We start from the raw sequence: 22,356 nt of genomic DNA, 5'->3' as shown, positions 1-22,356 counted from the left end.
CTGATTTTTTGTAAACATTTAGGAGACATTTATTTATTTATTTACATCAACAGGCTAAATGTGGACCAATGATCAGTCAAGATGACTGCCAAAGCACTGAAATCTGGTTGGACTGTATAAACTGGTTTTTGCCACAGTGAAGGAGCTAAAGTCGTAATATTTTTCAATGGCATGTTTTTCGGAATTATAAAATCGTTAGATGTTATTGTGATATTTTGTACTTGTAAGTTAAAAGGGGAGGTTGCAAAGTATGTATTTGATACATGAAACCTGTCTATTTCGCTTTCAGAGTGTCACAATCAGCGGATTTATGATTCGTGAGCGTTCACTCAGAGTGAGCGCTCGCCAGTTGTAAAATCGCTGATTGTGACTATCTGAAAGCGAATTTGACAGGTTTTATGTGTCAAACACAAAAGGCAACTTTTAATCATTTCCTGTATCTAATAAGTACAAAATATAATTATAATATCTAATGATTCCAAAATTCCGAAAATCATTTTTTTTTATAACAAGTGAGTAGAAGCAAGCCTGATCACATCACAATAAATTTTAATGTTATTGTTTTGTTAGCATAGAATATATTATAAACGTATTGTGGTGACTATATGATCGATTGACCAATACAGTATAGTTACAATTGGGATAATTGTCAACAACGGAATGTATTGTATACCTTATTACGTTGTTTTTCCTTTTAATTCTAATACTTCTGTATCACTATCACTTACACTAATTCACTTTCACTTTTACTAATTTCACGGTCCCTTCGTTTTTCCATATATCGTACTCTCCATAGGTCGATATTTGTACAAGTCGATGTCTCCTTTGATAGATGATCTCGGTAGTGTAATATTGATTCTATGTCTCGATATGTCAAATGTACAGCTTTTGAATTGTGTGAGGTAAATGTTAAAGTCAAAGGAAATTTAAAAACATGACAACTGGTGGTCATATTGAGTACCCATGACCTATCGCTCACATTAGAACATGTTCCTGGTATTTCGGGAGAATAGTCCGTACCTTTAATTTATACCTGTTTATGTTTATATTTTAATTTATATTTAATTTATATTTAATTTATATTTAATTTATATTTAATTTATATTTAATTTATATTTAATTTATATTTAATTTAGAGCTATATCAAACAGGTTATATGAATGCTCAGAGCAGATGCTGGGTTATTAGGTCAAAGGTCATTGGGCCGAATGATCACTAGGCCGAACGGTCATTACGTCTTATTTCTATACACTTGCGAAGATTCATCCGGCGCAGGTCAGGAAGAAGAAAAAGAAATGACTTAATAATTTGGGGTGTCTACTTCCTGGAAAAAAAAAAACGGAAAACTCGTAATCAACGAATTTTATTTTTCCTGTAAAAACCTTGAATTCTCGGGAAATTTCATCATTACTCAAGGAATTTTGAAATTGTGCTGCTAAGGATTTTTTTTTTTAGAATATAATACATTTTATTATGCAATCATTAAATTTTACTCGTTATTTTCTTTCACTCATTGAATAATAATAGATCTTGAGCGGATTAATCTTCAGTAACACAATAAATTTAAAAAAAATCAGAGGCTTGAATTATTCTTCTTTCAGATTCTGAAATATGAATATTTATCACAAATTATAAATTTAAACACATTTTCTTGAAATTCTTTTGAACAACTAGAATTGGAGAAATTCGTAAGAACCTGGAACGAAGACACATATTCATTATGTCGGACATTCAGTATTTTCCAAGATTACAGATTTGAAAAGGAATTCTGAGAATAGTTTCAAGAAAAATAATACAGAGCATAATTTCAAGGGAATTTTCGGAGAATACTTTGGTAGTGAGCATAAGCATGATTGACCGCCCACGGTTGCTACTCTGTTATTGCCAGATCAGCTGTACTGACACAAAGAACCAATAGACGATGCTTGGGACTAGCAATCATCCTCAATTTGTAAAAACTAGTGATCTAATGATTTCACAATTTCATCAAGGTTATTTGAGCATGCAAGATTTTAAAAACAAGTATCCATGAATAATTCTGCAAAGGTAAAACAATTTAAAAACATTGGCCTAATGTATGATGATATTCAATTTATTCTCTGGGTAATCCAAATTCTGAAAACCATAGATCATATTATATTATAGTAAAATAAAAATGGTAATAACAATGATTTGCTATTTGTTGGTCCTTCAGGATCTGCAGGACAACTATTGTCTGTAAAAATTATAGTTATAATGATATAATGGGATTTTAAATATGTGAAATAAAAATAATTTACTTATCATGCAATATATAAAACATAATGAATAAGAAATAAACAAATATAACAAAATACGAATAAGCTAGATTTAAGTTAACCTCAGTACATTTAACTGATTACAACTTTTGATATTTTATTGAAATTGAAACAAACACTTTATTATGCACCATGGAATTGTTTAACGCAATATGGAATGCTTTTAAAATATTGGTAAACTTTAAGAATGAATCAATAGTCAGAATAATCGAGGTTTTTTGGACAGTTAGCAGTTTTCATGCACTTGTTATCATGCGTTACAATGTTTTTGTATTTTCCTGAACGAAGGCTGAAAAAATTGAACCATTATAATATTATTCTAAAAATGTTCCATAATCGAAAAACTGAAAATAAACTTAAAGATTTGAATCAGTAAATCCAGCCAAAACAAAGGACTCGCGAACACAATAAGCTCCCTCATCAAACATATTCCGAATTTAATTAAATAAGTACTTACAAGTATACAAATAAATATATCAACAGTAATGTAATTTTTTCTCTCCTGGAAAGGTTAATTGCACTGTCATATAAACGTTAAACATACATTAGAGAAAATCAAACAATGTTACGTTGCTTCTTCCAGTTGTGTTTTGGTCCTGTTATAAATATTATTGAATATATAATAATAATATAATAGAACCTGGGTTTTATTCACACTCAAACACCACGGTGGTGCCCTTTACACAAGAATAAGCCTCTACTACCGATGATCTTTTAAACCTGGAGACAAAAAAGCTACGAAAAAGCGCTTATACCTTCATTAAATTCAACTCTTAAGCGACATTAATAAAAAATAATAAGATTCTCTTGAATTGGTCACGTCGCGTTGGCAATTATGCAAGGCACATACAAATTTAAAAAAAAATGTATGGACAATTGTCTACGCAGGGGGAGGGAGGGGTCAAAAATCCCAAAATCCTGTCTACGTAGTTAATTTTTTTTGCAAAAATAGTTGCAAGCGAACCAACATCAACACCGATCGTACCGAGTTCTTTCACGCACATTATCACTCGCGATACCACTAATTTCTGGTCCGGGAGAAAAAAATCAAACAACGCAGGCATCTCTTCTGATGCTTGCAAACAAACAAGATGAATCACATTTTCTTTCTCGATTCTAAAACTTCCCATAAAGGGAGAAAACCACCAATCACACACGTATAACCGTCCAGGAGGCAGAGTGCCAGCGCTAATCCGGCAAATGCAGCCGAAAATCATGAAAGTGAACGCACGCACAAAACAGAGAACAAACTTAAAACACAACCGTATCCAACGGCGTTCGGAACTGCACTCATTTCGGAGAATACTTTGGTAGTATGCTTGAAGGAGGATTACAATAAAAGAATTCCAGGAGAACATCAAAGGAACTTGGGAAAGAATTTTAGGAGGGTTCTTACTTGAGAAATCTATGGAATTTGTTTCTTCACTGCAAGCTAAATCTTATGAAACTTTCAGAGTGAGTAGAATTCCAAGGGAAGGAGTAAAATTCAAAGGGCATTCTGACATGATTTTTTTAACAATTCTGAGGATAATTCCAAGGATTTCTTACTGATGGTAATTCTGAGAAAAATTCAATGAGAATTGAATTCCGATGATGATTCCAACGAAACTTAATTTTAATGATAATTATTGAACTAATTGTCATGTCTTAAAAACGTTTGCGGCAATCAAGTTGTTGTTTTTTTACCAAAAACAACGTATTTTTTATGGAATTAAAAAAAGACAACTTTCTTATAAACCTGAGAATTTTCCGTAAAAGTTCTGAAAAAACTCAGGAAAACTCAGGGAATTTTATTCAGCCAAATGACACCCTGAAATTCTTATCCAAAGATAACTATCACATAGTCATAAATATTGGTTTAAGAAAAGAATGAATAGGTTTTTAAATATGAAAAAAAAAATTATTGCATATTTTGATCATGTACGGAAAATCACAAAAAAACAGTAAAACTCGAAGAACTACTTATGTTTTAATGAAGGAAAAATACTATAAAAATAATGCACTATAATTGCTTGCCAAGTCCGAATAGTTTGAAGAAATGTTTAAGTTTTTAAAATATTAAAACAAAACTGTGTAAGTAATCTCGTCCAAATTTATTTAAGTCTGGGCTAATGACCTTCGGCCTAGTATCCTTTAACCTAATTCCGGACACCCTTAGGGCGATAGTGCCACATCCAGAAATGACCAGAAACTATGATTTCTGAAGCTTTAGATTAACATGTCCTTTATTGGTAAATGTCATGGTCATTGATAAATGCCACACAGAAAACAATTGGCAACTATTAAAAAGAATAAAATATGTCGAAAATTTTCGACAGGAGTTAAACGTCTTAACTAAGAGTAAGTGAATAATGTTAAATGAACAATGATTTACTATTTAAATGATTGAGTTTGTTGCAAAGAATTGTATAAGAAAGAGTGGACACTAGGGTGGGTAAAATTTATATGGTAGATCACAACCCCCTGTTCCCCACTGCTCTTTCAATAAGTATTGAGGCCCTCAACAACGGTGTAAAATTTCAACAAATTTGGTTATGATCTGGATCTGCGGGAGAATGTTTATTTTTACATGGGATAATGCATGGGAAATTAAATGAACCTACGCTGAAAATAAAATATAGTTTATTCAATGAAAATATTCGTTTGTACCACGAAGCTTTTCACTGTTTTCTGCAACGAAATACATTTGTAATTTACCTAAAAAAAACATTATTTTACTCTACGAAATACTACGAATTATTCGTATGAACAATTAATAAATCTATGGGTCCCCGGTTCGTGAGTTGATGGGTCGATAGGTAGGGTCCAGGTGTGGGAGCTGCCTCCCTCGAGTCGGTAGCATTGATGCTCAGCACGGAAAACAAACCAAAGGAAAAAAATCTATGGATTGAAATAGTACGAATCAATTCTATATCCATGAAAACAATATTCGTTCATTTGTAGATTCACGACACAAAAAATAGATGAAATTTAAAATCACATTTTTGGTTATCGTTGGCTATACAAAACCATTTCATACATTTGATCTTTTACTAAAACATCCATACCACAAACAAATTCGGACAACTGGGCTATCCAATTCTTCATCTAATTCTAGCATTCCATTCGGTGAGGTAATCTGCTAGCCAATATCATCTCATGGTTTCTGAGCAATGAATCAAAAATATCTCAAAATGACAAAATGACAAGCAATCTATGAGCCGAACGATAACGCTATGTCAGAAATGGAAAGCAATGATGATATAATCTACTTCCCTTTTTATCATGAAAAAACTGCCATTGCAATATAGCTAGCTCTGGCCGGTAGAAGGAAATGCCCAAATTGTTGGTAATCTGCTTCACGAAGTAACGCCGAAGATAATACACTGTGCTAATGGGATTTTTGTATGCCTTAAGTCCATTCCGATTAAGCATTAAGCAGGCAAACAATATATCATTATCCTTCTACCACTCCGATCGAGCTGTGTTGCAAAGAAACTTTACCGTGTTTTTAGGAGATTTTTATCGTGGTAGACGTAGCAACAGTTTTGTCTTTATCGTTGGTTGCATTATGTGTTTGGATTCGCTGATCTTGAAGAACCACTCCACTTCGGAGATGATCAGTATCCACTTTCTGCCACAAGCAATCATTTTAACCATCAACAGAAAACCAGCAACATGTTAAACAAACATCATCAAACAGACAAAGAACGATCACTAATATTATTTTTTTTTTTACTTTATTTGTCGCACTATCAAGCAGATAAAACTCACTATTCAGCGCAATTTAACTGCTCGCAAAACTGTTTTGGCATAACACTTTAATCAGATTCAAATCTTTCATTGACATTCAGAGTCACAGCATTTTTTCATGATTGCAGTTTCTTGGCTCGTTTTATTTAACGCTGATTATGAATAAACTTATGCGTGCGAGAATGTTCTCAATCAGGACAAAATACTCACCAACCCGCAACAGCACAAAGGCCAATACACACCTGCGATTCCTGAAGGCATTTGAAAGGCCAATTTAACCGGATCAGCTGGAAAGTGACATAGGGGTGATATCCTGCGATTTATAAATACATACACGAAATAACCAGCGGAACGACTACCGGTGGTTGGAATTATTTAATTACCACATTCTTTGGCCACACACAGTTCACAGCAAAAAAAAAATTTTGATATCACGTCAATGTGGATGCACTACAATCATGTCGAAAATATGTTGTAATATTACTTGCTAAAAAGGGCAAAATTATCGTTAATACAATGCATGAACTGACATTACGCTGCTTTTACTGCATTTGTTTATTTATGTGGTCATAAAAATTACATGAAATTTTCGACATGATTGTAGTGCATCCACTTTGATGTGATATCAAAATTATTTTTTTGCTGTGTTGTTGTGGAATTCAATATGCATTGAAAGAGTAGTGGGGAACAGGGGGTTGTAAACTTGACCCACCCTAGTGGACACACTTGATCCCCTGTTTTAATGTTGGATATATGTCAGCGGTAAAATTGAAACTTCATACGATTTTCATACAGGCTCACACACACACACAAAAAAAAAATTCAGCTGCCAAACCTTATACGTTTTAAATGAATATTTAAAAAGTTACTAAGATTGTTCATACTGGTTAAAAAAAAGTCTAAGAGAGTGAAAACATGAGAACTGCTCTCAAAAATATATACGTTCCACAATCTGACGCATTGCCCCAATGGGTCTGGATTCAATCCCAGCCGAGATCAGTGGGATTTTTCTGAAGCATACAAATCTCTAGTTACGTCTTCCTTCGGAAGGGAAGTAAAGCCTTTGGTCCCAGCCAATGTGTGTTGAATGGGTGCGATATCCCACGCAGGTGTGGAAGCTGGCTTCCAGCACATTCGATTGCTGTCAATGGATAGCAATCGATGTCCGTCGGTGATTGGCACTAGGTTGCAGAACAGAGACCGACGTTAAATAAAGGAAAAAAAGGCAATCTGACGCAAACGTCACCAATAGCATTATCTTCCGTCTAGACGAAACTTTTTGGAAACTTATCTTAATAATAAACTTTCCTGGATTTCGAGAAAACAGTGTTCCAGGGATCAAGTATGTCCAGTTTTCTCTAATGACCTTACTATATAAAATAGAAGCGCGGAGGAATTCTTACTGGCGTGCTTGTCTTAAATTCTCATTTCGCTGCGTCGGAAACGCACTTGCATGATAGCCGTTCATCGATACCGGGCATGATGTTCTATATCAAATCTACGGAGTTCTATGTCTACTATTGTATTTTCCTCATAATGAGAATTTATTATAACATGCGCAATATTATTAAACTTCAATGTACTTCCTCCCGTCGGTCATTGCACCATCAGCCGTTCTAATTTTGCATTCTGTGTCAATCTCAACCATTTCACCCTCTTCAAGAAGGAAACAACGGAAATTGATTTCAACTTGTTTCCTGCCTCTGGTCGTACACAATTGAAAAGAAGTGAAACTTCTAACTGCCACTTTCAGGGTGCAACCAATCAAGAAACAAGCTCGCCACCACCGGACGCTGGAAATGAAATTGATTTTCTTCTTTCACATCTTCTCAATTTTTTTTTCAATTTCAGATGGTACACCCATAACGGACCGGAACCGATTCCCGTCTCGTCCGGACCGCGGATACGACTGCTCGGGCCGGTGCTAGCCATCGAGGCCGTGACGAGCGAGGATGGAGGAGTCTACAAGTGCTCCGCTTCGAATGCCGGTGGCGAAGCCAGTGCCGATCTGCGGCTAACGGTGTCGACACCGATTCATGTTGAGATATCTCCAAACGTGCTAAGTGTTCACATGGGCGGCACTGCCGAGTTCCGATGCCTGGTTACGGCCAATGGGATGAATGCGGGACCACAGCACATCACATGGTTCAAGGACGGTCGCCAACTGCCCAGCTCGGGGCGGGTGGGAGATACGCTGCAGGTAACCGGTGTTACCCGGGAGGACAAGGGAATGTACCAGTGCGTCGTTCGGCGGCAAGAGGGCGATTCATTTCAAGCGTCCGCCGAACTGCAACTTGGAGGTAGGTATCGGTGAGAGTATTTATTTATTATTATTATTTTTTGTGCTTCATAAACTACAACCACACTACAACATTTTTAAACACGTCAAAAATACAGACTTTAATGTTCCACAGTTATCATAATAATAGAACAAATAAAACATACCCAACCCCTCCTAAAATAAAACGTAGCTACATTGGCCAACCGCCAGATTGACACACATTCCATAGCCTAGATGGTGATATTAACAAGCCGCAGTTCACCTATCCATTTCGAACACACCTGAACGCGTACCAGTACGAAACAGAAATGCTCGAGCATCCCAACGTGTTGTATAATCCCTGAAGCAAACGTAGGACATCCTAATATACTACTTGCTTTGCCGTGGCCGACTTCGTTCTTTCCAACAACATTCCTCCCACGCAAACAAGCAAGTCGAATATATTCAGCAAGGCTCGGTGTCAAGGCGAGGCACACCAAAGCTCATAATAGTCCCTAAGCAAACAACCGTTGCCGTTTATTTATTTATCTAATTTTAATGCAATCCAATTTAAATCCAACTTAATTAACCATAAACTGCCTTCGGTTATTAAATAGGTAATGAGATTTTGAATTTTTCAAATCTTCGCTCCAATGAGCTAGTTATAATTCTGTGGGAAAACATCATCCCCAAAGAATTATGGAGAAGGCAAACAACGGAATGGCACAGAAAATTTCCACGGATAAGAAAATCTACGATTCGACCCAATCCCACACTTAATTTCCCTCGACAAAATCATCACCACCAAACCACCACCACGTCACCGCCGGCAGCAATAACAACGTGTTTATATAAATTTGAAAAATTATTTCTCACTCCTATCCCAAGCCCTAATTCTTGTCGGTACACATTTTAATGATGATAATTTTTCGGTCAGAGCTTAAAAGGGCATCATCGTCACATCCTCCATCGGCGGGGTCCTTTTTCCAGTTTTTTCCTGCGGGTAAAAGAGTTCCGGAAAAATTTTGCGCTTGGAAGATTCGGAGAAAATTACTCAACCGCAAATTAATTATCAGCCAACTCTCGTAAATCGCTGCTGTTCCTCTTTCCGAGCGCTCTTCTACAATCCCGAATCCGCCAACGGAGGTCTCTGCCTATTCTGCACTGGAATTCACCCAGACTCGTTCTCCCTTCCAATCCTAGACGGCAGCACACTTTGCGGTTTGTTTATCCAACCATGCTCGTTTATGTTCACTTTCTCGTTCTGCGCAATCTTTAATTTTATTTTTTCAAACCCTCTCGTTTCCTGCCTCTTACGAACAGATGCCCCGCCATCGTTGGTGTACAGCTTCATCGAGCAGACACTTCAACCGGGACCAGCCGTATCGCTCAAGTGTTCCGCTCAGGGTAATCCGACACCGCAAATCTCGTGGACGCTCGACGGGTTCCCACTGCCAACCAACGGAAGGTAGGATTTTTTTTGTTGATGAATTGTAATTATTGCAGATTTTATCGGAAGGGGAAAGCAAATTATGAAAATAATAAATAAATATGCAATAATGCATAACAGCTTATGCATATAATTCAGCACTAACATTTCAAAAGATAGTATGTATTTACATGCGTCAGGTTTTTAAAATATTTTCTATTTACAAATTTTCATTCTATTTACACCCAAATGAGATCAGTCGGAGTGAATTATTTGTGGAGTGAAAATAATACATTCCGTATCGCAAAAATGTGGCGGTGTTTGGTATCACAAGTTTAGTAGTAAAGCTCATTGATATCAATGGCAAACATTTATGTTGTGACAGAAGAAATCGCTCATAGGTACCGAAAACGACAAAGTGCAGTTCGACGCTAAAAACCAACTTTGATAACCGTTTGCTGTAAAATATGATCTCACAACTACTGACAGCCACTTTCCAAAAACACAAAACAAAATTGGCAGGGTTCTTGTGTAGTAGCGAAGACATCATATCAAAAGACACGCAACATTTCCAGAATACAAGCGACAGATACTGTAGCGCTATGTGGTGGAAACAAAACATGGAATTTTTGAATACATACACAAACATATGAGGTCTTTGCCATCAAATTTGTTTGGGGTATTTACCTTTAAACGCTAGATTGTGTCTGTCTCATAGCAGTTGTATGAGAAAACGTGGGAGTTGCCAGTCTTTTTGATATGATTTCTTCCGTAGTGTACACCCAACCGAAGGATGTACACAATTATAAGGGATTAATCATCGTAGGATGTTAGTGGAGACCGCATGAACGGAGACTGTAAATGTTGTAACTTGTTCGACTCTTATTCCTCTTTGATCCTTGTTCTTTCGATATCGATATTCTGCTTGGATATCGAATTGGAAAATCCCTCTTCGATACTTCAGATTCTTATAGTAACCAGCTTGGAAGCCTGGAAGCTTATAGTAACCAGCTACTGCCGCAATGGCACCTAAGCGCAAAAAGGGCAGTCTCTTGATCCACCTTCTGATGAAATTAATTTGATCAATCAATTTGATTTGCTCACAGATGATGAGAATGAAAAAGGAAAAAATCTAATAATCTTTCCCGGTTTAATGCCAAGAAGGAAAAGTTTCCTTCTATTGTGATAACCATTTCCGATTTCCATCCTCTTCGCACGGAACTTTTGTGGCTGAAACCTTGGACGGATTCAAACGTCACCATTCACCATTTTTTTTACTTACGACACCAAAACTGAACATCTGTTCAAGGTTGTCTTGAAAGGTCTACCCAGTGGTGAATCTCTGGAGCAGATCAAAGATGTACTGGCAAAATTACTTGGAGTTGTGCCAGCCCAAGTACCGTAAAATGGGCTAACTTTGATAGTTTTTTAAGCAAACTTTACATATTTTTGGAACTATTAATGTTTTTTAAATAGGGGAAATGGCTCTAATGTTGGACAATGGATCTAAGATTGGGCCCATCGCTAAAAATCTACTATATATCAATTTTATCTGGATGAACGCGTCATTTGGGACGGTACTAATGGATATTTTTCGTTGCTATTGAAAATTTAGTCGATTGCTGAATTTTTGTATGGGCCCACTATTGAGAAATGATTTTTTTAATTCTTTATTATGGAGATTTTTAGCCTGGCTAGTTCTACTCTGAGTCTACTTTGGTTGAGAGTGCGCAATATTGTCACTGTTCGTGCAAGCGACGTTTACCGCCTTTACCCTAAGCATAAAATAATAACTCTACCTGTACATAGATGTCACCACTTGTCCATGTATAATTGTCTTATTATTTGTCAGTCGTATGTAAAAACAATTGAATAAACGTGTATAGTTCGTATGCCTCCGCCATGGCAGGATGGCCCAACAGTCGGTCTGTTTTTATCTATTAAATATATCACAACGTAGGGAAACAAAGTTCGGTGCACGATCATAATGGTGCCGTGACCAGGATTGCGCAAACTGTAATGAAAGTGACGTGATTATCCGATTCGAAAATCCCAGAACTTTGTGCATTTGTGCGATCAAACCAGTGTGCTATGGAGTATTCAACTACGCTACCGGCTACGATGGTGTGGCTTTTCAAGCAGCCATCTAGCAGAGCATCCCGCTTGGATCTAGCTCACCCTCCGATACTGCTGCAAACGGCTCAGTATTTAGCTAGAGGCGGATGCTCATTGACAACGGGCAAGTGTCTACGTTGGATATTCATCTGCCTGCGTGATTGCATCAGTGTACTTTCTAATATCAATATTCATCCACCGACGAAGAATAAAGAAAGACCAGTGAATTCATCATCGAAATCATTAAATTATTTTAAAACCGTTGGTTTTGGCGGGCCGGTATGTTCGTGCAAGCGACGTTTACCGCCTTTACCCTAAGCATAAAATAATAACTCTACCTGTACATAGATGTCACCACTTGTCCATGTATAATTGTCTTATTATTTGTCAGTCGTATGTAAAAACAATTGAATAAACGTGTATAGTTCGTATGCCTCCGCCATGGCAGGATGGCCCAACAGTCGGTCTGTTTTTATCTATTAAATATATCACAACGTAGGGAAACAAAGTTCGGTGCACGATCAGTCACTTTTACACATTTTAGATCAATCGTGATGATTGTCAGATCCAGGCGTTCCCGGACATGTTTAGGATGGTGCTGCAGAAATGTCTGGATGTAGGTCACTTCCCAGGAAGATACAGAAACTAGTGTTGCTGCCGGAACTAGGAAAACCTCCAAAGGATCCAACATCGTATAGGCTCTTGGAAATAATAATTCTTAACAGGCTGACAAAATGTACGGAGAGTGAGCACGAATTCCGTAAAGGGAGATCAACGGTGCATGCAATTCAGACAGTGATGGAGAGAGCCGAGAAGTCGTGCAAACCGAAACGGAGGGTAAATCTATATTGAGCTGTAATAACGATTGACGTCAAAAATGCATTAATTAGCGCTAGCTGGGAAGCCATTGCCGAAGCGCCGCACAGAATGAGAGTCCCTGACTACCTGTGCAGAATTCTGAAGAGTTATTTCCTGAACCGGGTTCTGGTTTACGAGACCGACATGGGACAAAGATCTATTATTTAGGACCACGGCCGGACTTCCACCAGTCTCCAATCTTGGTCCAACGCTCTGGAATGGAACGCACAGTGGAGTAGTTAGTGTCTCTGGACCAAGAAGTAACAAGAGGCGTCTTCTGGCTAGTGTATCATCGTCGATACTGAGGCTCGGATATACGGAAATGTGGTGAGAGCGGAGTTTATGGCGAAGTGGCAGCACTTATAGGCTAATACCAAATCTCTCGACCAGGGTGAACAGATAGCATAGAGTGGTAAATTTTCACCTAACGCAATTCCTATCTGGTCACGGTTGCCTCAGGCATTATCTACATCGGTTCGGACACGCAACGGAACGTTTGTACGCAATGTGGAAATGTAGAAGAAACACCCGAATGCCGTCAGCAGGGCAGTTACTCAAATACTGTCGGAGTAGCAGCGAAAGTGGAGAGACGATCAGCGAACTAACTAGCAACGGTGGCTAGCTGATCTAAAGAGAGGTGCATGAGAACAGCCAAAATTTTAATTGAAGCTACAAATTCTTATGTCATTATTTTCGATACAGCTATGTTGGTGTGACTTTTTGCAGTGATAAAACCTCGCTTGTAAGGTATTTTTGGAACGTAAGGCAATGAAATATCAACATCCCAGCTTAGGTCTCCCCCAACCGCACCCTCCCTTCCGACATGGCAGCATTGTGTAGAGTAGATTTAGGGTTGTGTATAATTAAGTTTCGTAACCACAAACGGACAAACAGCTTTCCATACCCAAAAGCAAAAGTGGAAGCTCGTGCTGCTAGCAGCAATAGAATAGATTCTCGACTTTCCGAAATACCTTTCGGGGATGTGTGTGGTGTGGGTACATAAAGGGAGTATTCCGGGCAGGGCGAGTAGGTGTTATTATTTCAGCCGTAGAGTGAGGTGGGGCAAAAGTTCGAGTGGGACAAAACGTTTTTGAGGTATTCAAAGCCTGTGTAAAACTCCATGTTTTAACATTGACATTCACAAAAATCTGGGAAGCGTTTATATACTTTAAATAAACATAAATGGAGTAGATTGTGCAAAAGTCACGTAAAAATGCGAAAGTACTGCATTTCGTTGGATTTCGTTGTTCGCCAAGATTTAACAATATCTGGACACCAATTTGGGATTTATTGATGTCTTCATGATGCATACTATGATTTACACAATCAAAACGTCCTAAAACCTGGCATAACTAAATCGAACCTTTGTCCCACCGGTGGTGAATGATTTAACTATATATTCCTCTATAGGTTCTGCAAGAGAAAGTTGTTAACCAAGAAAAATTCAGTGTATGGAATTAATTTGATTCGCAATGCTGGGAGTTTTGAGATATTTTAATTTTTCAAAAACCTAGTACATTTGCCCCACCTTTCTCTATTACTTTTATTCTCGTTTTGAGAATGGGACTCGAAGCACAAATACCTGACTGCGAGCTTATGGTTGCGAAAAGTTATTTTCCTCGGAGGAAAAATCTGACAGGGCTTCCTCCATTGCTCGTTGCTGGTTTGAGTTTGGGCGGATGTCACCGACTGATGGAGGGAAAATGGTGTGAAAACCTAGGTTTCTGTTTACCGAAAGCTTGCTGTTTTTACATCTCCTTTTCACACTCAGCTTTTTAATGCCATTCAAACTTAATAAGACATTAAAATGTGAATTTATATGAACCCTGAAGGTTGAGGTGACTGGAAAAGTTTGAACCGACCGGAAGTGCACTGTGTGTGAGTTGGATCTACTTTTTGTAAGTTGTGAAGGGGTATGAACAGTTTTGTTGGAGAATCTGTTGCATGAAGTTGTGTTGGTGTAGGTTGCGGGTCAAATTAAATCCACGTCACTAATCTGTTGCTACTTTTGGGATGAGGTGAACAGTAAATTATGTGCAAATTACTCTTTAAAAAATTCTATGCCTCTAACGACGGCTGTGCAATTATAAGGGGAGACAAGTGAAAGATAAAACAACAATATAATATGCTTGTATCACATTCCCGACGAGGGGAGCAAGGATCCTCACGAAGTAAATGTCCATAAATTGTAAACAAATGCATCATTATAAATTGAATATTCAGTGTAAATCCTTTTTTCTCTTTCCTAGTCTGAAACAACGTTCGCCAATCAGTTAAAAGCGTTTGAGGCCCATCAATCGATTTTCTCATCATTCTAAAGTCATCAACTCCGCTTCGTTAAATTGCTTCATCATCTCATCCGGCAGTGGGGAAATTTTCCAAATGGATTTCAAATCAAATAAAATTTATTAGTTTGCATGGAAATCAATCTTCGCTACCCGCGTCTGTATACTATACGAACGAGCGAAGGAATCATCTGACAGGGGTTGTGATCCGCTCGAACACACTTCATCGCATACATATACATTTTGCTCTATAATAAGATTCTTTCAATCCTTTGCCATCGCCAATACACGTCGATCCTCACCGCCATGGGTCGGTTGGTTGGACGTCGATGGTGATTAATTAGTTTCAAACCCCGGCTAGTTTCTCGCGCTGCCGGCACATCCTTGTCGATAGTATGCTATCCTCAGAGCAAACATGTGAACGCTCATGCAGCTCAGAAGCTGAAACTTCGTCCATCTAATATATAGCTATCGGATTGATTTTCTAGCAGACAGGGTAGGAACAGCCAGCAACTTAGAAAGGAACTCCGCCTAGTGAGCGAACGAAACATTAATTAATGACTTTGGCGAATTGGTTTGTACGAAAGCTGCTCGTTTGAGCTCCAGCACAGTAAAGTGCAAGGGGTAAGTTACTGTCAAAAGTTGGTATCGTAAAATACTTTAATATGATGTCATTGATCAATCAGTTTCACACTTGGCAAAACTTGGCTGAACTTTTCGTATCGTGGTCGTGAACCTTATTGGGTGTCTGTTGAGGCTTGATAACGAGGTCATAAAGTTCTTTAACCCTTCTTAGTGCACACAAAGCTCACACACTGGGCGCGGGTCGGGCGGCAGCTGTCTTGTTTGCTTGATTCAGCGTTCAAATCAATCCATCAACCATCACATTTCTCCGTACATTGAAGTGAATGAGTTTATGTGTGACACATTTCAGAATCAATTTGCTCTGGTTGGCCATCGATCAAAATTGCAATCACCGTTTTACGTTTATGTCCATGCAATTAAGTGAAGGGTCTTATAATATGAAGTGAAAATTTTAAAGACATTTGATAATAATTATCAATCGGTTGAACGGATAAGTGAAAAAATAGTAAAATGACAGTGATGCCACCATAATCTGTTAAAAGGTTTAAAATTTTCACGACTTCTATGTGTATAGGAAATAATTGTGCTTGCCACGCAATAAATAAACTTGTTGGCTTAGAAAACTAAAACTCCTCTTCAGCTGAAAAATAATAGGCAATTAAAACAATTGCGTTGCACTAGAAGATAATAGGATGAGAGCAAATGATTAGAGTGGTTTGGAAACTGTGGAAATAAATGAAATGTTGAAAGTGAGCCTTATGGTTATTTATTTATTTATTTATTATTATTATAGTCCATCTGACTTGATAGTCTCAATGAAACACTTAAATCTAAATGTAGTCACTCATTAAAAATTAAAAATTGGCCAACAGCAAACGATAACGAAACATCGAGGCATTGATGTCAAAGTCAAATAGGTCAGAGGCTTCGTTGAATTGATGAATCATGGCGACAAAGTAACTGTTTGCAGCATAGTTGGTTGCATGTACTACTTCATGTAGCAAGGTTCTCGGACGGAGTGTTCGGGCAGGAGCATACAGATTAATTTTGGCCAGTAACTCAGGAACATCATATTCTGCGAGTAAAACTTTTGCAACGAAGACGACCTGCGATATGTTTCGTCGCTTAGCAAGAGTATCCAAACCCAGTAAACGATAGTGGTCAGCATACGGTGGTAAATTCAGCGGGTCACTCCATGGAAGATAGCGCAGTGCGTATCTGACGAATTTGCGTTGAACAGCTTCGAATCGTCCACTCCATACAGCTTGGTAGGGATTCCAGACAACACACGCGAATTCCAGTAGTGAGCGTACCAATGAACAGTAAAGGGCTTTAAAACACAGAGGGTCACGAAATTCCTTAGATATCTTGAACATGAATCCAAGCTGTCGATTAGCTTTGTCGATCGTGGTTGAGAAGAGGCGAGTGTATGTGAGCTTTTCATCCAACATGACACCGAGGTCTTTAACGTGATCGACACGTTGAACTGCAGTTCCAGCAACGTTATAATCAAACAAAATGGCAGTCCTAGTTCGACGGAAACTAATTACGCAGCACTTTGAGACGCACAGGACCATAAAATTACGTTCACACCAATCATTAAAGATTTCAAGAAGGTTTTGTAGTTCTAAACAGTCGGCATAGCCTCGAACAACTAGATAAATCTTCAAGTCATCGGCAAAAAAACAATTTACCTCCTCGTAGTAGAATAAACGTTACATCGTTCACAAATAAAGAGAAGAGCATTGGTCCCAAAGTGCTACCCTGTGGAACTCCTGAACTGTTCGAGAAACAGTACGATGAGTAGTTTCCAATGCATACAGTAACTTCACGTTGCACGAGGTACGATCTAAGCCAGCTGCAGAAGGAAACAGAACATCCAATTTTTTCAAGCTTTGCTAGCAGAACATCGTGCACAACTCTATCAAACGCAGCTTTAAGATCAGTGTAGATGGCATCCACTTGAAGTTTCTTGCATACATTTTCCATACAGAACGACGTAAAGCTGACGAGATTAGTTTCCACGGAGTGGCCAGGAAAGAAACCATGTTGACATGTACTTATGTAATGCTTGCAGGAAGCAAACAATCTCTCATTTATCAGCGACTCAAACACCTTAGATTCAACCCCAAGCGAGGTAATCCCACGGTAGTTTTCCACATTGCGTTTGTCTCCTTTCTTGAAAACAGGGAACATAGTAGACCGTTTCCATAGTGCGGGAAATTTCTGTTGACGAAGTGACAGGTTGAAGAGCAAGGACAACGGAGCAGCTAAGATACCGGAGCATTTTTTTAGGATTGCAGATGGAATAACACTCGGACCTGGTGAAAATGATGATTTGGTTTTACTCATCACAGAGAGAACCATTTGTACATCTACGGCAAAAACATCCATGTTTACGACGTCGGTTGGCACATCACGGACGGCTCGCTCAATTTCTGCTTGCGATGGGGAGTCATTCGAGAAGACGCTTAAGAAGTGCCTAGCAAATAGGCTGCATTTGTCCTCAGTTGTTGCTACGTCATTGCCGAGAAACATTTTTGACGGCAGTCCAGTTTCCTTCCTCTTAGTATTCACAAACGACCAGAATCCCTTGGGGTGGTATTGCAGATTATGTTGAGTACGAATTACATACCTCTTGTAAAGAAGCTTGTTGTAGTGGCGATAATCATTGCTGGCAATTGAAAAATTTCGCTTGGTAAGGGTACATCGTCGATGAGTGAGAGCACGGAGAGCTCTAGATCGCACTCGTTTCAGGTTGCGGAGAGTAGCGTTAGACTAAGGCGGTTTTCTTGGAGGTTGGCACTTCGGTACTGAAGCACAAACACAGTCGCGCAAAAGGCTATTATAGCGAGCGGCTGCTGTATCGATATCAAGGTCATTCAACACGTTCCAGTTGATCCGGGACAAGGAACGTCTCAGCAAACGGAAATCGGTCTTCCGGAAATTAAGCCGAGTGGCAGTCATGGTTTCATCAAAACTAATTTGAGATCCGTTCGCGATAGATATATCCAAAGCAGGGTGGAAATTGTCAAGAGGAACGATGACATCAGGCGCTTCAACGACGACACAGTCCAGAAGTGCACTTTCGCTAACAAAAACCAAGTCAAGAACACGAGACTGGAAATTGGGAACAAGGTTTATCTGGCTCAGTCCATGAAAAGCCGTGCCGTCAACAAGCAAGCGGCTGGCAGGAGTAGTTGAAGATGCAATCGGATCTGGAAACGCATAACCCTGGCCTGAGGGTGACCAGCTAAGCCCAGGCTGATTAAAATCACCAAGCCGAAGAAGCACATCCGTTATATCAGCCATGGACGATGCAAATTCTGTAGCATCCAGATGAAGCTGCATTGTGGTGCAGTCATGTCGACGTTCAGGGGGAATATACACCGCTCCAATGAGGATGTCCCGCGAAGTGAGGTTGACCTTAACCCAAATCACTTCAATTGTAGTAAATAGTTCGTTGGAGATTACGCAGGAGGCGAATTCGTTGGAAACAGCGATGAGCACACCACCACCGCGAGTACGAATGCTGTTGGATGAATTACGGTCTAATCTGTAGACAGTAAAAGAGTCACCAAACAGTTGCACTGAATTGATCCTCCCATCGAGCCAAGTTTCCGTGAATACATAAACGTCATATTCCCCTTCAAGCGCAGCCAGATAAACATCGTCCAATTTAGTCATGAGCCCCCTGGTGTTCTGATAGTAGACACGTAAACCGCTAGAGGGTTCGGTGCGAGCCGTGTCAATGATAACTTGTCCAGGATCCGCACGAGAGAACGGTGAACTATCAGGCAGCGAAAGATCACCTGACGTAGAAACGATCGAAGTGGTGGCCATAAGCGAAGATGAACTGAAACGAAGTGGCGGATCAACAGTTGAATTCACATGGACGAGTTCATACTTGCCGTAAACGAGTGGTTGGAAGACCCCTTCACCAGGCCCGCACACAGGGCCGGGACGGCTGCAGGTCGCTGGCGGGAATGCCTCGACTGTGGCGGGGGGCTCGGGGGCTTCCATGATGCCAACGGCAGTGCGTCCCAGTAAACAAACAGAAGTTGATTCATCATAATGGTGTAAGTCGTCAATCTTCGGCAGGACTAGATCAGAGGATCTGAATGCTTTTTCCGGTGAATTTTCTGTGGAGCGTCTCGGCTTCTGGTATGGTGGGGCTGGTATACTGTTAATGTTATCTTCAGACCACAATTGTCGAGGAGCAGACATATACAATGGCAATCTGGAAACCAAGATTTTTTCAGACAGAGCAGTTGTTGCTTGCTGATTACACACTTAAACAGAGACCCTGAGTTCGGTAAAAAAAATTACCGTCTTAGATCGGTAATGCTAAAAATTACAGATGTTTCGGTATTTTCTCGGTTTATTGCTGAAAACTGTAAATGAAATTACCGAATTTCGGTGATTTCATTTTAATTTACCGAAAACGGTAAACATTTTTACCGCCAGGTCTGTAAATCAGCTTCATCACTGACTTCGGTGAAATATTTTACTGAAGTTCCGGTAAACAAAGCGTTCCATTACTGAGTTCGGTAACGGTCTAGGTGAACTTCAAATCCACCATATTGTTATTTTCGATCGACTTTAAAAGCGTTCGTGCTTGTGAAAAATAAAAAGGTGAAATTATGGAGGCTGTTATTCAACACCAAGATGAGTGAATCGTAGATATTTTCCGCAAATAATTTATTTTCATTATCTTAATAAATACGATTACAGATGGCCGATGTTGTTGCTTGTTTTTTCTTTCGGTCCAACTTCCATTCCCGTTGGCGACGATCTGAAAACAGCATTTGGAATATTCTTCCAATGCTTCCTTATTTTCAGTGTAGCGCCGAATCATTCCGACAAAAACTTGGTTTTGTTCATTGGTGGTGCAATTTGCAACACTAACTTATTGATCACGACTGCAGCCAAATTTTTGCATGGGTTGCAGCGATCGCCACCTTGAAACAATATTAAATCAAATTACAGTTGAGTCGGTGACCTTTTTAAAAAATTACAGATCTCTCGGTAATTTTCGATTTGCATATCGTCCTCAAAATTACAGTTCTCCGGTAAAGTCGACTACAAATCAAGCAATGCACATCGGTAAACGTTACCGATCGTTCGGTAAATTTGACAGCTAATTTTGCTGATCCAGTTTACAGATTTTTCGGTAATGTTCTCGATTACCGAAAACATTACCGACCGTTCAGCTGTTGAGAATTCGGTAAATGAATTACCGAAGTCGGTGATTTTTTCTAAGTGTGTATAAAGGGTGATACGGTCAAAATTTTGTCAAGGGAAAACGCGTGTAAATCGGTGAAATCGTTTATTTAAAAAATCAAATTAAATTTCTTTTTCAAGTTCAATTAGTATAAAATTCAGGAAAAATATTCAGTTCGGCTTCCGCTTTTCCAAATCCGAATTGCCGGGCCTTACGCTTGACCCCTGCCATCAGATTTTGTACAGCCACCTTGTCCACCTTCTTCGCCGCAGAAAGCCAGTTTGCCTTGAACTGCTGCTTTTGGTCTTCTTTAGGTTCCGCTTGACAATAGCCCAGTATTTCTCAATTGGGCGGAGCTCTGGCGTGTTGGGAGGGTTCTTGTCCTTGGGAACCACCTGCACGTTGTTGGCGGCGTACCACTCCATGGCCTTTTTACCGTAATGGCAAGATGCCAAATCCGGCCAAAACAGTACGGAACAACCGTGTTTCTTCAGGAAAGGCAGCAGACGTTTATTCAAACACTCTTTCACGTAAATTTCTTGGTTGACAGTCCCGGAAGCTATGAAAATGCTGCTTTTCAAGCCACAGGTACAGATGGCTTGCCAAACCAGATATTTCTTTGCGAACTTTGACAGTTTCATGTGCTTGAAAACATCTGCTACCTTTCCCCTTCCTTTTGCCGTATAAACTCCTGTCCCGGAAGCTGCTTGTAGTCGGCTTTGACGTAGGTTTCGTCGTCCATTACCACGCAGTCAAACTTCGTCAGCATCGTCGTGTACAGCCTCCGGGATCGCGCTTTGGCCGTCGTATTTTGTTTATCATCGCGATTTGGAGTCACTACCTTCTTGTAAGTCGATAGTCCGGCTCGTTTTTTGGCTCGATGCACGGTTGTAGACGATACACCCAGCTTATTTGCGGCATCTCGGAGAGAGAGGTTAGGGTTTCGCTTGAAACTACCGGCAACTCTCTTTGTCGTCTCAGCGGCTTCCGGTTTTCGATTTCCCCCCGATCCAGACTTCCTGGCTTGATATTGATATTGACAAACGTTCCCCAAACAATTTAATTACATTTGTAACGGTTGATTTGGCAACTTTTAGCGATTTTGCCAACTTTGCGTACGAGTAGCTCGGATTTTCGCGATGCGCGAGCAAAATTTTGATACGCTGCTCTTCTTGCTTGGACGGCATTTTGACAACTGAAGAGTGAATTCCAAAATCAAAATAGGAGCAACATTCTACACACACACACCTTCAAAATGAGGGGTGTTCAGGTTTTTTAAATGCAAAATTGAAAAAAATACGTCAAGTTGATATTGACCAAATTTTGACCGTATCACCCTTTACTTGCCTACAGTTGGAGTTTGGAAGACCCCCTCTCCTAACTCAAACGCAGGGCTGGGACGACTGTTGAACGCTGGCAGCATACGCTCGACTGCGATGATAGGATCAGGGGCTTCCACAAGGCTAGTTGCAAGTGTGCGTCCGACTGTCGAGTTGAATAAAGCAGGTTGTGCTTTTATCGGAAATGATCGGCTGTAGGCATAATATATTTCAGGAAGTGGATTGTTCGAA

At 39.5% G+C, this 22,356-nt stretch overlaps 1 protein-coding gene across 7 annotated transcripts in view; it reads left to right on the top strand.

Annotated features, from left to right (window-relative positions):
• Dscam2 (Down syndrome cell adhesion molecule 2) overlaps positions 1–22,356 on the top strand; it is a 410,918-nt gene that overhangs the window by 324,929 nt on the left and 63,633 nt on the right. For all 7 annotated transcript variants that reach the window (XM_065235003.1, XM_065234999.1, XM_065235001.1 and 4 more), the window contains exons 6-7: positions 7,881–8,329; positions 9,613–9,757. In XM_065235003.1, the coding sequence (XP_065091075.1) occupies positions 7,881–8,329; positions 9,613–9,757 (594 nt within the window). The remainder of the gene's footprint in view (positions 1–7,880; positions 8,330–9,612; positions 9,758–22,356) is intronic.

Source organism: Ochlerotatus camptorhynchus, unplaced genomic scaffold (assembly GCF_037179485.1).
Source record: "Ochlerotatus camptorhynchus isolate MF236.1 unplaced genomic scaffold, CSIRO-AGI_Acam_v1.1 ptg000457l, whole genome shotgun sequence".
In the NCBI taxonomy this organism is placed as follows: domain Eukaryota; kingdom Metazoa; phylum Arthropoda; class Insecta; order Diptera; family Culicidae; genus Ochlerotatus; species Ochlerotatus camptorhynchus.
Note: the sequence above shows the minus strand (reverse complement) of the source record. Positions and strands in the feature narration are given on the sequence as shown.